Source organism: Cervus canadensis, chromosome 13 (genome assembly GCF_019320065.1).
Source record: "Cervus canadensis isolate Bull #8, Minnesota chromosome 13, ASM1932006v1, whole genome shotgun sequence".
NCBI classification, from domain to species: Eukaryota; Metazoa; Chordata; class Mammalia; order Artiodactyla; family Cervidae; genus Cervus; species Cervus canadensis.
The window spans coordinates 45,622,682-45,639,044 of NC_057398.1; the positions used below are offsets into that span (position 1 = coordinate 45,622,682).

The 16,363-nt window shown below is 36.8% G+C and overlaps 1 protein-coding gene across 3 annotated transcripts in view; it reads right to left on the reverse strand.

The window, feature by feature from the left end:
• AKT3 (AKT serine/threonine kinase 3) overlaps positions 1 to 16,363 on the reverse strand; it is a 272,836-nt gene that overhangs the window by 125,035 nt on the left and 131,438 nt on the right. For 2 of the 3 annotated variants that reach the window (XM_043486077.1, XM_043486076.1), the window contains one exon: positions 12,969 to 13,094. Coding sequence is in view for 1 of the 3 variants with exons in the window: in XM_043486076.1 (XP_043342011.1) it covers positions 12,969 to 13,094 (126 nt within the window). In the remaining 2 variants the exon portion in view is untranslated. Of the gene's footprint in view, positions 1 to 420; positions 462 to 12,968; positions 13,095 to 16,363 lie in introns of those variants that run through there. The other variant, XM_043486079.1, reaches the window with a different exon arrangement.

Sequence of the window (16,363 nt, forward strand, 5' to 3'; positions counted from 1 at the left end):
TTCTCAGAAATAATTTTTTCAAATTATTGTGATCTGTTACCTAAAATATACATCATCTTTTGAAATCTTACTATTTTTCCAAACAATCTCAATTTCCAACGAAGCTTTTCTTGATGATCTACCCCTCAATGATACCTCCTTTTCCTAAAACTTACTGAATATATTAATTATAAACCTACTTCAGAACTGAACCATCAAAATACCAATCTCAAAAAATACTAATTCCAAGGGCTTGTGGCATATTTTGCTAGCAGATTATAAATTCTTCAAATCCAAGGGCTATATCTATGGATTAATGAAAGGAATGCAGACTTCAAGGTTAGCATTCTGTTAGACATGGGCTGAAATTCTGGCTCTGCCATTTGCCAGTTAAGTCACATAATCTCTCAGTCTCTTTAAAATGGAGAACATAATACTTACCTCAGAATGTTGTTGTGAAGATTAAATGAGATAACATATGTGAAAGGGCCTGGCACATAGTAAGGCTCAAAGAAAGGTTGGTTTCCTTCCTTATTTCCTTCTCTTTTCCCTCAGTACCTGGTACAATGTTGAGAACACAATAAACCCTCAATAAAAACTTTCTAAATATTCATTTGAACTTAGATTTCCTAAAAATTTGTTTAAATATTAAGTGATAACTCCTATATATCCGAATTGTGTTACTTTAAATCATATGCAAACAAAGTAGGAAATCTCAAAACAGAACAAGTGTATGAGGCTGCTACTTAAGATGGTGAGAAAAGGAAGTAAAGAAAGGAGTCAGAGGAAATCGTATTTAAGAACAATTCAGTGAAAATTATTGCACACATAGTATTTTTCACACAAGTATCTCTGGATAAGCAAGAGTTGACTGCTAACCTAAGAGGAAGCTGAATGAGAGAAGGAAGGAGGGAAGGAGGAAGAGAGCAAGGCAGAGAGAAAGAGGAAGAAGAGAAGGGAGGAAGGGGAAAAGAAAAGGATGAAGGAAGGGAGGAAGGAAGCTTAGTTCTGCTGGGGCCTCTTTTATGTCCTCATATTAATATAGGCTATAGAAGCTGACCACTCCTTGACTACCTTCCGTTAAAAACAATTCCCACTGCACACTCCATCTCACAAAAAAGTAATTATCTAATGGAAGAACCAAATTAATGTGAAATTTTCCCCCAGTGAATAGTAACCAAAGGATCCTCTTAGAACAGTCAGAAAGACATTTGGGGATATTATTATCTTTATTGAAAAAACAAAACACTTCTGACTAAACCTCTAATTAAAGAATTTGGCCTGCACCCTGGTCCTCTGAGATCACTCTGGTCCTCTGAGATCAGAAAAGGTGCTGCCTTTTCAGCTGCAGTGATGTTCTTCATTTTCCAGAAGGAGGCCATGTGCATGGTTGAGGGGTCTAGCACATGTTACTTAGTTATAAGAAAGACCAGTCTCTACAAACTCACTCTTTGGGGTTAAATACAATTGAGATTTTTTTGCCCAAAACCAAACAAGAGGAGTCATTCTCAATTTCAATCTTGTTGTAGATCTGTATGTTCAGTTGCTAAGTCATGTTCAACTCTTTGAGACTCCACGGACTGCAGTGTGCCGGGCTTCCCTGTCCTTCACTATCTGCTGGAGTTTGTTCAGATTCACCTCCACTGAGTCAGTGATGTTAGTTGTACATAGCTTCTACTTAAAACTTGCAACATCTTTAAAGAAAACCCAATAGAGTAGTTTCCACCTTACTCTGATACAATTTAACTGGAAAATTGGCTGCCACTTAACTCAATTAAGCAAATCACTGCAGACGTGATTGCAGCCATGAAATTAAAAGACACTTGCTCCTTGGAAGGAAAGTTATGACCAACCTAGACAGCATATTAAAAAACAGAGACATCACTCTGTCAACAAAGGTCCGTCTATTCAAGGCTATGGTTTTTTCAGTGGTCGTATATGGATGTGAGAGTTGGACTATAAAGAAAGCTGAGTGCCAAAGAATTGATGCTTTTGAACTGTGGTGTTGGAAAAGACTCTTGAGAGTCCCTTGGACTGCAAGGAGATCAAACCAGTCCATCCTAGAGGAGACCAGTCCTGGGTGTTCATTGGAAGGACTGATGCTGAAGCTGAAACTCCAATACTTTGGCCATCTGATGCAAAGAGTTGACTCATTTGAAAAGACCCTGATGCTGGGAGGGATTGAGGGCAGGAGGAGAAGGGGACGACAGAGGATGAGATGGTTGGATGGCATCACCGACTCAACGGACATGGGTTTGGGTGGACTCCGGGAGTTGGTGATGGACAGGGAGGCCTGGCATGCTGCAGTTCAGGGGGTCGTAAAGAGTCGGACACGACTGAGTGACTGAATTGAACTGAACTGAAGCAAATATTACTGAGCATATTCTATCTTATGCTATTATTTTTATTTGTAAGCATTTGTAATTTACAAAGTGTTTTCACATATATCACCTCATTTAACCCCCATCCTAATCCTGAACAGCAGATAACCTCATGTTTAAAGCTAAGAAAAACGAAGATCAAGAGAGTTTTGTGATTTGCCCAAGGTCACAGAGCTAGTAAAAAAGCAGAACCAAGACTCAAACTTAGGTCTTCTGATTCCAAGTTTTGTGATCTTCTAATATATCAGATCTTATAATAAACCATGGAGGAAATTTTTTAAGTGAGTATACATAGTGATGATGCTCTGGAAGTTTATTATTTTCCTCCATTCTACATAAGACCCACACTAAATTACAGTCTGATGACTGAAACTGAGAAGGTAAAGACCACAACTCAACAGATTAGCTCTCAGAGTGAAGTCGCTCAGTCGTGTCCAACTCTCTGTGACCCCCACCAGGTTCCTCCATCCATGGGATTCTCCAGGCAAGAATATTGGAGTGGGTTGCCATTTCCTTCTCCAGGGGATCTTCCCGACCCAGGGATTGAATCTGGGTCTCCTGCATTGCAGGCAGACACTTTACCCTCTGAGCCACCAGAGAAGCCCCAGATTAGCTCTAGAGTAAATCAGAAAAGAGGAGTGAGAAATCATGAGAGCTGCTACCAGGAAAAATACATGCTCTAAGCAAAATCTGAGCAGTTCACCTGCAATATTATAATGAAGCAAGTAGTAAAATCATGAGATTATTTAAGAGGAAGCTCAAATGATACACACATACATTTACATTTATAGAGGACATATAACTGATGAAATGTTTCAGTGATACAGACAGTTCTCATATGTAGGAGCTGGGTTTGACATTCTAAACTGTCATAGTCATATCCATTAAAATGGAATTACACATTTTCTTTTGTGCACATTTGTTGTACAATGTAGAAAAAAGAACGAAAGAGTAGAAATTCTGTGGAAAAATTTTTTAAATCAGATTGAAGTGTGATTTCAATGAGAAGGAGGAAATATGTGACTAAATATGGCATTATTATTCTTCAAAATTGTCTAAAAACTACCTCCTTTTAAAGTGATTTTTTTAAAAAGGTTCTTGACATTCCCAATTCTAAACTTGGTTTTATGGGTTAAAGTTTGTAAATATATGAATATAGTATCATCCATAAAAATGAAGGATAGGAAGAAATTTCGATTAAATTTACAGTAATTCATTTAAGTAACGCATACCAGGTTTCCCCGGTAGCTTAGCTGGGAAAGAATCCGCCTGCAGTGCAGGAGACCCTGGTTCAATTCCTGGGTCAGGAAGACGTGTTGGAGAAGGGATGGGCTACACACGCCAGCATTCCTGCGCTTCCCTGGTGGCTCAGACAGTAAAGAATCCACCTGCAATACAGGAGACCTGGGTTCAATCCCTGCGTTGGGAAGATCCCCTGGAGAAGGAAATGGATACCAACTCCAGTATTCTTGTCTGGAGAACTGTCATGGACTATATAGTCCATGGAGTCCCAAAGAGCTGGACACGACTGAGCGACTTTCACTTTCTTCCAAGGCATTCCTCATAGTGAGACAGATAATCCAAGTACCAGATATAACTTTCTATTTTCCTAAAAATCTGAACACAATTAGAGAAAACAAGTCTTACAATGATCAAGTACATAAAATAGTCTAAAAATCACTCAAAACAAAAACAGGATTAGGAATTTCACATCCAGTTGAACTTAATAAAATCTACTAATCTGTGTCCAAAAAAACATATGGAACATGGAGGAGTAACAGAAGAAAAAAAGGAATACTTACATATACATGTATAAACATAAATAAGAAAAAAATTCATCTTCCTCTTGTGAAAATGGAGAAAACTTAAGATTTCCCTAAGCAAAATGTCATCTGCTAAGGAAGATTCTTTTTGAAGATCCTATGTATTGCTTCCAAATACTACAGAGAATACTTGAAGGCGAGAGATAATTATTAAGAGACGATCATAATAATCCAACTGAATGAGGAAGACAGCAGTAAGACTGAGAAGTAGGGAAAATATGGCAGTACCTTGCTGACTGGCTGACTTATGGCAGGAAGAGGAAGAGAACTAAAACCGGATAGGTTGTTTTTAAATCAATACTGACTTGGATACCTAACGATCAAAAGTCTCCAATGGTTTCCAATGGGTTTCCATTAAAAAAAAATCAAACTAGTATTCAAGATCTTTCACAGTCTGATTATAGTTTATCCAACCTTAAGAGTTTTTTCCCTCAACAAAAATTTTCTATCCATATTATTTACAATGTTTACAAACAAGCTAATCTTTAATTCTGGACTTCATTTTTGCTTATGTTGTTAACCTCACTGAGAAAGTCTTCTTCCTTCTGAAAACCTAAATATCACCTGTCCTTCTAGGCTTATGTTAACCTTGCCTTATGCATAAATTCTTTTCTAGTCATCCTACCTTACTTTTATCTATTCCCTCAACCTCCACAGCATTAATTTTCTGATCTCCCATAATCCTTGTGTATTTATATATTATGGTTATTCTAGATTTACAGAGTTGTTTTCTACAGACTATTTTTTATCACATATAATACTAAGAATCAAGTCATAAGCTATTCCTTTATCCCCATGAACAAATACAATGAAAGCATTAGTAGGAATCAATTGATTTTTCTACACATTTATTTAAAATCTCAGAGTCTAATATTATTCAGAGGTAAAAATGGTTTTGGGTAGGTTTAAGTCCCATAACTCCCTTATTTTCTTTCAAATAATAGGTTAGTGAGTAAACAGGCCATTGCACTTCTAAAATTGGCCTAAGAAATGCTGACCAATTTCTTTTTTTAAGAGAGACAGAAGAAAGGTTTCAGAGAGGAAAGGGATATTGTCAGAGTGGGCCAGTATTTGCATCACAGAATAAGGCAGAATTCTAGCAGGTGCTCCTGGGTACATAGGCTGGCACTTTCCCCTTACCACCACAGTGAGAAGGAAGGACTAAGTCAAAAGTATGATCAGTCTCAAGACACGGGCAATGTTCAAGCTCTCCATTGATCAATTGCATCCACGTTTGAGTTGAACTAATTAACTGTCAACATGTCAGGAATCGTCACTACTACCTGGGTAGATAAGCTATTATGCTCAATGTACCTTTGAAAAGAGCTTTGCAACAAATCTTGTATGTATCCTATATTATTTTTCAGTCAAAATGAAATGTTTCCTATGCAAAGGTAAATTTCAATCTATAATTAATAATTTGCTAGGGGAGGGAGGTGGGAGGAGGGTTCAGGATGGGGAACACATGTAAAGCCATGGCTGATTCATGTCAATGTATGGCAAAAACCACTACAATATTGTAAAGTAACTGGCCTCCAACTAATAAAAATAAATGAAAAAAAAATTTGCTGCTGTTGTTCAGTTGCTAAGTCGTGTCTGACTGCAACTCCATGAACTGCAGCACGCCAGGCTTCCCTGTCCTCCACTATCTCGCGGAGTTTGCTCAGATTCAGGCCCACTGAATCGGTGATGCTATGTAACCACCTCATCCACTGCTGCCCCTCCTCCTTTTGCTTTCAATCCTTCCCAGAATCAGGGTCTTTTCCAATGAGTCGGCTCATTGCATCAGATGGCAAAAGTACTGGAGCTTCAGCTTCAGCAACAGTCCTTCCAGTGAATACTGAGGGTTGATTTCTTTCAGGATTGACTGGTTTGATCTCCTTGCTATCCAAGGACTCTCAGAGTCTTCTCCAACACCACAATTTGAAAGCATCAGTTCTTCGGCACTCAGCATTCTTTATGATCCAGCTCTCACATCTGTACATGACTGCTGGAAAAATAGCTTTGACTATATGGATCTTTGTTGGCAAAGTGATGTCTCTGCTTTTGAATATGCTGTCTAGGTTTGTTATAGCTTTCCTTCCAAGGAGCAAGTGTTTTTTAATTTCATGGCTACAGTCACTGTATGCAATGATTTGATTTTGGAGCCTCCAAAAATAAAATCTGATACTGCTTCCACTTTTTCCCCTTCTGTTTGCCATGAAGTGATGGGACCAGGTGCCATGATCTTGGTGTTTTGAATGCTGATAGTTAGTAATTTACCTAACCATATTTCTGAGCAGAGATACAACTTTCTTGGAAAAAATATAATTTTACTTTCATTTCTACAGTATTATATTTAGAAGGCCATTTCCAATATAGTTCATATTTGATCCATCCAAAAAAGGATAAAGGTCAAATACTGTTATCCACATTTTATAGGTATTGGAGAACTTACATTATGCATGCCAAAGGATATCTAGCAATTTAAGAGTTGGAATTCTGACCCAAAATCAGATCTCAAAGCTCTAGATAGGGAAAATGTAACAGAATGGAGGTGGGGAATGGAGGAGGGGTTGGGGGAACAACCCATGGGCAGGGAAGCCTGGTGTGCTGCAGTCCATGGGGTTGCAAAGAGTCAGACACGACTGAGCGACTGAACTGAAATGGGGGAGCACGGAATGGGAGATAACACTTCAGTGACATTAGAGAAATATGAATTTTAATTTTGATACTTAACTACCTGGGAAAGGGAATGGCAATCCACTCCCGTATTCTTGCCTAGAGAATCCCATGGACAGAGCCTGGCCGGCTGCAGTCCATGGGGTCACAAAGAGTCAGACACAACTGAGCGACTGGCACACTTAGCTACCACTACCTAGCAAAGCAACCTTAAAAAGATCCCTGAATTTTCTAGAAAGCCCAGAGATAAATCCACGCACCTATGGGCTGCCCTGGTGGCTCAGAGGTTAAAGCATCTGCCTGCAATGTGGGAGACCTGGGTTCGATCCCTGGGTCGGGAAGATCCCCTGGAGAAGGAACTGTAAACCCACTCCAGTATTCTTGCCTGGAGAATCTCATGGACGGAGAAGCCTGGTGGGCTACAGTCCACGGGGTAGCAAAGAATCGGACACAACTGAGAGACTTCACTATGGACACCTTATCTTTGACAAAGGAAGCAAGAATATACAATGGAGAAAAGACAATCTCTTTAAAAAGTGGTGCTGAGAAAACTGGTCCACCACTTGTAAAAGAATGAAACTAGAACACTTTCTAACACCATATACAAAAATAAACTCAAAGTGGATTAAAGATATAAACATAAGACCAGAAACTATAAAACTCCTAGAGGAAAACATAGGCAAAACTCTCTGACATAAATCACAGCAGGATCTTCTATGACCCACCTCCGAGTAATGGAAATAAAAGCAAAAATAAACAAATGGGACCCAATTAAACTTAAAATTTTTTGCACAACAAGGAAACTATAAGCAAGGTGAAAAAACAGCCTTCAGAATGGGAGAAAATAATAGCAAACAAAGCAACTGACATAGAATTAATGTCAAAATAGAATTAATCTCAAAAATATACAAGCAGCTCATGCAGCTCAATTCCAGAAAAATAAAAGACCAAATCAAAAAATGGGCCAAGGAACTAAATAGACATTTCTCCAAAGAAGACATACAGATGGCTAACAAACACATGAAAAGATGTTCAATATCACTCATTATCAGAGAAATGCAAATCAGAACCACAGTGAGGTATCATCTCATGCCAGTCAGAATGGCTGCTATCAAAAAGTCTACAAACAATAAATGCTGGAGAGGGTGAGGAGAAAAAGGAACCCTCTTACACTGTTGGTGAGAATGCAAACTAGTACAACCAGTATGGAGAACAGGGTGGAGATTCCTTAAAAAAATGGAAACAGAACTGCCATACGACCCAGCAATCCCACTGCTGGGCATACACACAGAGGAAACCGCTGAAAGAGACACGTGTACCCCAATGTTCATCACAGCACTGTTTATAATAGCCAAGACGTGGAAGCAACCTAGATGTCCATTGGCAGACGAATGGATAAGAAAGCTGTGGTACATATACAGAATGGAATATTTCTCAGCCATTAAAAAGAATACATTTGAATCAGTTCTAATGAGGTGGATGAAACTGGAGCCTATTATACAGAGTGAAGTAAATCACAAAGAAAAACACCAATACAGTATACTATCGCATATATATGGAATTTAGAAAGATGGTAACAATGACCCTATATGCGAGACAGCACAGCAAAAGAGACACAGATGTAAAGAACAGTCTTTTGGACTCTGTGGGAGAAGGCGAGGGTGGGATGATTTGAGAGGGTAGTGTTGAAACATGTATATTATCCTATGTGAAGTGGATCGTCGGTCCAGGTTCGATGCATGAGACAGGGTGTTCAGGGCTGGTGCACTGGGATGACCCTGGGGGATGGGGTGGGGAGGGAGGTGGGAGGGGTGTTCTGGATGGGGAACACATGTACACCCGTGGCTGATTCATGTCGATGTTTGGCAAAAACCACTACAATATTGTAAAGTAATTAGCCTCCAATTAAAATAAATTAATTAATTTTTTAAAAAATCACTGGATTTTCAAAGGCTTCATTTTTCTCATCTACAAAAGGAAAAACCTGGACTAGATGTTTTCAGAAATGCATTCAAAACCCGCTATTAGTGCCTAGGATGTAGGCACTAAGATATGTGAGATATAAAGATCTTATAATACTAAGCTCTTTCCCCTGAAATGACTCACAGTTTACTGGATGAGACATACACATGAACAAGACAACCAAGCAACGTGATTAACAACAAAAGATAACAGCTCTGTGAAGAACAGAGAGGAAGGATTCAGCAAGGAATGAGGCTGAGGATTTAAATCTGAATAGTCTTAAAGGACGAAAAAAAAAATATTCCAGCAAATAGCAGACATAGGGAACAGCATAAAGGCTCAGAGTAGAAATGCTACCTAGTTTATACAGGAAATTACAAACAGTTCAGTATTGCCAAAGTGTAGATGGACAGCAGAAGAGAGATGAGGAAAGAGCTGAGAGCAGAGGCCAGCCTGAGATCGTTGCGTGATATATTAAGGAATCTGGACTTTATCCAGCAGGATAAAATGAAGATCTAGGGCCGGGTTTTCACAGGTTAGCAGCATAGTTAGGACTTAATTTTAGAAAGATCACTTTGACACTCATGGGAAGGAAGAATATGAGTGGTAGAAACTACAGGCAGAGATCTATAGTTAAAAATCTATAGCAGAGATGATGAGGGCCTATTCTAGAGATTAGAGAGAAGGAAATAATTTCAAGAAATAAGAAGCAAGACGGGAAAGGCTAGAAATAAATTGGGAGTAAGGTGAAGATACGAGGGGAAAAAAGGCATGAAATAGATCCAGGTTTCTGCTCAAGACAGAACTGAGGTGGTAAATACAGGGGGAAAAGTTAATCAAATTATCTTCAGTTCAGCTTAAGATATGTTGCCTCCAAAAATATCTAGGTAGAGATGTCCAATAGTCAGTTGAAATCTAATGCTCAGAAAAGAGGCCTGCCCTGAAGATATGTAAATGTGAGAGCAAGCTGTATACTAGGAGTAACTGAAACCTTAATGTGAATGTGACCATCCAGGAAGAGAGTACAAAGTGAGAATAGTCCTTGGCCAGAACCCAGTTAGATATCCAAATGCATGCAGTAAGTCAACCAAGAAAACCAGGAAAGAAAAGCATCTTAGAAAACAATGAGAGAGATCATCCCAAGAAAGAAGTAGTAATCAAAACTATAGAATGCCCCCCAGATGTAAATCCAGGAAAAGAACTAAAAAAAAATGTCTCCTAGTCTGAACAATTAAGGGGTCACTGGAGAACTTACTAAAAGTGGTTTCATCAAGCAAATAAAAAAGTTAAGACTGCGGTGGACTGAAAAGTAGAAACAACTAGTATAAAGACTTATCTCTGGGGAAATTTTAAACTAGAAGAAAAGGAATCTGAAACTTAATGAAGAATGGAAAGATCAATACTAAGTCCCATCTAGTTCTCTTACTTTATTATTTTCATACAAATAAAAAGCCTATTTTGGTAAAGTTTCATTAAAACTCACAAAGATTCATCTTGAAGTACCACATTTTAATTATGAGGAAAATCAGGTGACACTCTGTAGCTATGGATGGAATACCTGTGTATATATGACATCTCCCGACATACCTGAGTATGTTGCACCTCGTATTCCTAGCTCCTCTTCGTCACATGTTGAAGACAGCTAGAACCAGAGGGAGACTACTGGTAGAGTAACCCTCTCTGGCTCTTCCTGTTCCTTCTCTTAAAACCTCACGAAAACATTCCTTGTTACCCTCTGCCTGAAATATTCTTGTCCTCTATTTTATAATTTCATTCCCACTCACTCTTCAATGGCCTGCTCAAACTTCCCTCACAGAATCACAGAAAGCTAGAGACAAGAGGGGCCTTACAAACTCATTCAGGTGTCCTCACCATGCTGATAAAGGGACTAAAAACCAGAGAGTGTGAGAACGACCTGCCCAAGGTCATACTCATGGTTTTTGGCTGAGCTTAAATTTGAACTATTTCTTCAACTAGGGCCCTTTTCACTACACACTGTCATCTCAGGCAATTATTGCAAGGGGGCTTCCCTCATAGCTCAGTTGGTAAAGAATCCGCCTGCAATGCAGGAGACCCGTTAGATTCCTGGGTTGCGAAGATCCGCAGGAGAAGAGATAGGCTACTCACTCCAGTATTCACAGTCTTCCCTTGTGGTTCAGCTGCTAAAGAATCTGCCTGCAGTGCAGACCTGGGTTCGATCCCTGGATTGGGAAGATCCCCTGGAAAAGGGAAAGGCTACCTACTCCAGTATTCTGGCCTGGAGAATTTCAGGGACTGTATAGTCCATGGGGTCGCAAAGAGTCAGACGCGACTTTGACAAAAGCAAATTATTGCAAACTTATGACTATAATAAGTCAGGTGTTAAAAATAATCAGTTTTAAACAGTTTATTGTAAGATCCATGTTATTAACACGTTTCCCAAAATTAAGGAGCTGGTCTATAACTTCATTTATTAATTTAACTATCCACAACTAGTTGATTATTCAAGTAAAGATTACAGATGCCAACTAATATTGATTTCATGGATAAGCTGACTGTCAGGCACAAAATAGGTTCTCTCCTCAAGACTGCAGCATTTATTTCAGCCTCTGCCAGTGGAAGTGTTGGAGCAGATGTTGGCAGACTGTGACATACAGTATGTCTTTAAAACTTGTTGGGGTGTGAAATTTCATAAGGTCAAAAAATGCTGCATTTTGATCAGCAGATACAGGAGTTCTGTACTTTATAAATTATTTCAGACAAACCAATAATAGCATTTGCTAGTAAAATAGACAAACTATGAAACCACACTGGCTTTAGGTCAGATATGATAATGTATACTGCTAATGTTTTAAAAGACAATTTCTATCATTTTAAAGCAAACGCTTGCCCAAAATGTCTTTAGAAAGAAAATGTATTCGTAAGTCAACACAAAATATAAGATATTATTGCAATTGACAACAGAATTTTTAAAATAATTTTCTACTGAGAGAAAGCCATAAGGATCTAATGAGCCATTTTGGTGGAGAAAAAATTATTTTCTTAATACACAAATGTAACGGTATCCTCACTTTTTAAAAAATGAAATTCCCTATGGAAAAATCCACTTACATAAACAAGAGTTTTGTTTTTTTTTTTTAGTTAAAATGATTTCACAAACTTTTTGGTTTATTGTCCTACCTTGTTGTTTAAAAAAACTGAAAGAAAGTATCTAAAAAAAGAGAGAGACTGGGGTGCTATATAATGATAAAATCACGTGTATAACATTCGAGGATTTTTATCAGTTTGGATTTTCTGATGCTGCTATATTTTTTAACTGATTTTTGCTTCAATTTTCCCTCATATCTTTCCAAATCGTGACTAATAGATAACTGCATACAATCAAAATAAAAATTAAGAATGGTGTGTCTAGTTAAAGATTTTATCACAATGGTACAAATTTTATCTCTTATGCAAGTTTATTTAACTTAACATTATGCTTTAAAATGCTTTACTCCTGAATTAACACAGAAAAGCCCTTTCATTGATTAATCAGCAATTTGAACAATCTGAAAGCCTGGTTATAACAATTATAATCACCATTATCATCATCATCATCTTTCAGTTTATTTTTGGCTATTTTCAAGAAAATATATAATTCCTAAATAAGTTTAAATTACAAACTTATTTAGAAACTTGTAAGGAAGAAATAGTGTTAGATATTTGTAAGGAAGAAAAATTGACCACAAACAAAATCTTCTCAGAAAATAATGTTTAAAGTAAATCACTTGTTTCTTATCATACGATCAATCAAAAGGGTTAAGATTATGACAGGAAACTTCAATTACAGGTGCACTAAGAACTGCAACATCTTACAACCAAGTTCAATCCAGCAGTCAAGTTCAAAGTACACTTTAAAGAAAAACTTGAGGTATGTACTTGGGGAATGGTTTTTATGACAAAGTTCTAACTATGAAAAAATTACACTAGTTTGGATTATATAAGACTACACGTTATAATAATCCATGGAACCTTTCAGTTCCAATGCTAAGGAACTGAAATTCTATATAAACTGAAAACTTATCTGCAATTAAGAACAAACCTAAACTTTTTCATAGGCTTTCCACATATCTCAAAGTATCTGACACATACAGACATACAAATAAATAAATACAAGGTGAATCAACAATTGTAATTAACTTACTTGCTACTGAAAAGTTGTTGAGGGGATAAGGTAAATCCACATCTTGGGGTTTCTCTTTATATCCTATGAATGAGCCATCTGTCTTCAAAAGGAAATATCTTGGCCTCCAGTTTTTTATATATTCTCCTACATGAGGAAAGCATGCATGTTAATGCTGGGGGAAAAATGAACAGCAGCTTTTATGTGAAAAAATAAATTATGGTACAATATATGTCCTACAACACTGGCCTCCAAAAATTTAGATAGGCAATTTTCTTTTAACTTAGCTTACAAAAGGAAATACATAAGCCTGCAATTAAGTTTCAATAAAAACCCAAACATGTTTTGTTTCTAATGATTTCACACTTTGATAATTCATTTGCACCATTATTTCTTCAGAGAATCATTCAACTGAGCACACATTTTGTTCAGTTTTTCATATCAGATGGTTGTTAGAGCATATTTTCAGTCATCTTAAAAAGCCTTGGTAAATAAATCATACACACAGTATCAAGGAATTTCGATGAAAAACACTTATCATAAGAGGGACATGAAATAGATGTTTCTCTTCCATGTACCACAACTAATCGTGTCATTTTTTTAAAAGGAAAGGGAAAAAGTCTATTTTCATTGTTAAATCTTGAGCATAACTTGTTTAAACAACATTCTATTATTAAAAGGAAAATAACTGCACAAATGCTGTAAACAAGTCAAGGAAATGAAAGAACATGGGTTAACAGAGCTTAAAAACCACACACACATTCATACACACAAATGTAAGAACTAAGAACACAGTAGTTAGTGCCAAGCACACAACAGTCAATAAATGTATATTATGTCAGATTTTGATACAAGCTATCAACTAGCTACCAAAATATAAATTTTTAGCATCAAGATCACCATTTTCTTACTTCACACTTTAATTTTAAGCAAGAGAGGCACTCCATACCATAAGAGCCGGAAGGCTCCCTGGTCTCAATTTTCACTTCTCTATCGAATATTTCTATCTGGCTTTTCAATGTCAAGTGCTTAATCACAGTACTACAAAACTTTGAAAGCAGTTCAGCTTCCCCTTCAAATCAGTTTCTCCTGACAGCAGTTATCTAAGCTCAAACCTAACATTTGACTGTTCCCTCTCATCAGTAGCTAAGTCAGTACTGACTTCACAAGTCTCTCTTATTTAGCCAACCTAAGATATCTTCCCTGGTGGCTCAAATGGTAAAGTGTCTGCCTACAATGGGGAGACCCGGGTTTGATCCCCGGGTTGGGAAGATCCTCTGGAGAAGGAAATGGCAACCCACTCCAGTACTCCTGCCCAGAAAATCCCATGGTAGGCTACAGTACAAGGAGTCGCAAAGAGTCGGACACGACTGAGCGACTTCACTTCACTAAGACGCCCTAACACTTTACATCTGCTCTTCTGCTAATGCACTATGACTTTTCTCCCATTCTACTCGCCCCTCTTCCATCATAATGTATCTATCACCTCCAGATAGTTCTAATGTCCTTATATACTGCTTTGATGATACCACTTTTATGCTCAAAAATATTCTGACTCCTTACTGTTTAGTATCAGTATCTTAGTATAAAATATGAGTTCTTCCATAATCTCATCCCTGACATGTATTTCAGATGTGGAATCATTCCTCTGGGTCGACAATTCTCCAAATTCTCACCTCAGACCTCTTTACACCCTTAAATATTTTTAATACTTAAATATAGCCAATGAATTTTTGTGTATGTAGATTACAACTATAACATTTACTGTATTAGAAACTGAAAAGGAGAAAATTTAAATTTTTATTACTTCCTTTAACAGTAAAAAAATTAACTCATTGCATGCAACATTAATATTTTTATGACAACAGTTTTATTTTCTAAAACAAAGAAATCAAGGTGAAGAGCTGAATTGCTTTACATCTTTGCAAATCTCTTTAATGTTTGGCTTTTAAGAAGACAGTCAGAGTTTCATATCTGTTCCTACATCTAAACTGTTACAGTAATATATTTTTGATTGAAATATTAAAAAAAAATTCTAGCCCAAACAGGATATGTAGTTGGAAAAGGGATGAGTATTCAGATAGTTATGGATGTCTTTCTTTGATACTACACCAGCATTTGACAAGCAGTCATTTTCTAAAAGGTTGCCTGCAATGTGGAATTTGAAACCACTATCAATGAACTTCTGTACTTTGCTATGTGAAATCCCTGGGTCTGTATTTCACACTGAACGAATCTTTTACACGCTGCATGATTTTCCAACAGCACACACCGTTCATTTAGGAAACACTGGTCCACCAAGTTCTACTGATCTTCTAAATACTGACACAATTCACTACACAATCACATTCAGTACCACTACAAATCTTATCAGGAAAGTAAGCAGTGGGAAGCTCTGCAGCTCATGACAGCAGATATGTTCTCCAAAATCCTACTCTTTAAAGCACTTTGCTTTAAAACTCAGTTTTAATCAATGGAAATAAATACTGTCAGTTCATTTTTCTTAAAGTGATACACTCCAAGTGTCCAATCTAGTGCCTGCCACTTGATGATGCTCAAAAATAACTTACTAAATGAGTAAGTATATATATGAACATCTTCCCCCACAAGTATATAAGCATACAAGAAAAACTTATGGGAAAGAAAAGGAAAACCTGACACCACTCATAACTTTAACTTACTTAAAAATATGGCCCTAATGTGAATAAACACAGGCCAAATTTATAAAATCGGAATGACAAACTCACAGTTCTCAATAAAAAAAATCAAACAGATCCTTTCTTAATTGTACTTATTGTTTTATTTTTCTATTCATATTTAAGTATTCCTATATAAAAATTAAAATCATTAGATGTTCTCTAATCAGTGATGTTATATTTATATTTCAAATGTTATTTTAAAACAATAACTTGTACTGGTACAAAATGCTATAACTTTGATAAGTTAAATAATAATAGTTTAATAACTATACCAAAGATAAAATGAAACAAATCCATTTTGTAAATTTTAAAGAAGAAAAAAATCAGGATAACATCATTTTTTCTTACACAACATTTCTCCTTATCTTTTAAGAGTACTAAATACATTTCTTTTAAAAATGTATAATTGAAAGAAATAAGTCAAGTTTTCAATTCTAAGAATAATTTCCTATCAACCACTAAGAATTTACATGTGTAGATGAAAGACATAAAACATCACCACAAATATTTTCTCTTCTTGTTAAATGAATCTTAATGAATAAAAAATATTATGTGGCTTATAGCAGGGCTTTTGATTAACAAAAATTTCTTAAAAATAAGTCTGTTATGCATCCCTGACACATATTACTTGAAGAGTGTGATAGTCATTTATCCAGAAGAAAAACTGAAGTAAAAATTTCCCTTCTTTATTAGATAAACATTAAGTATTTCTCAGAA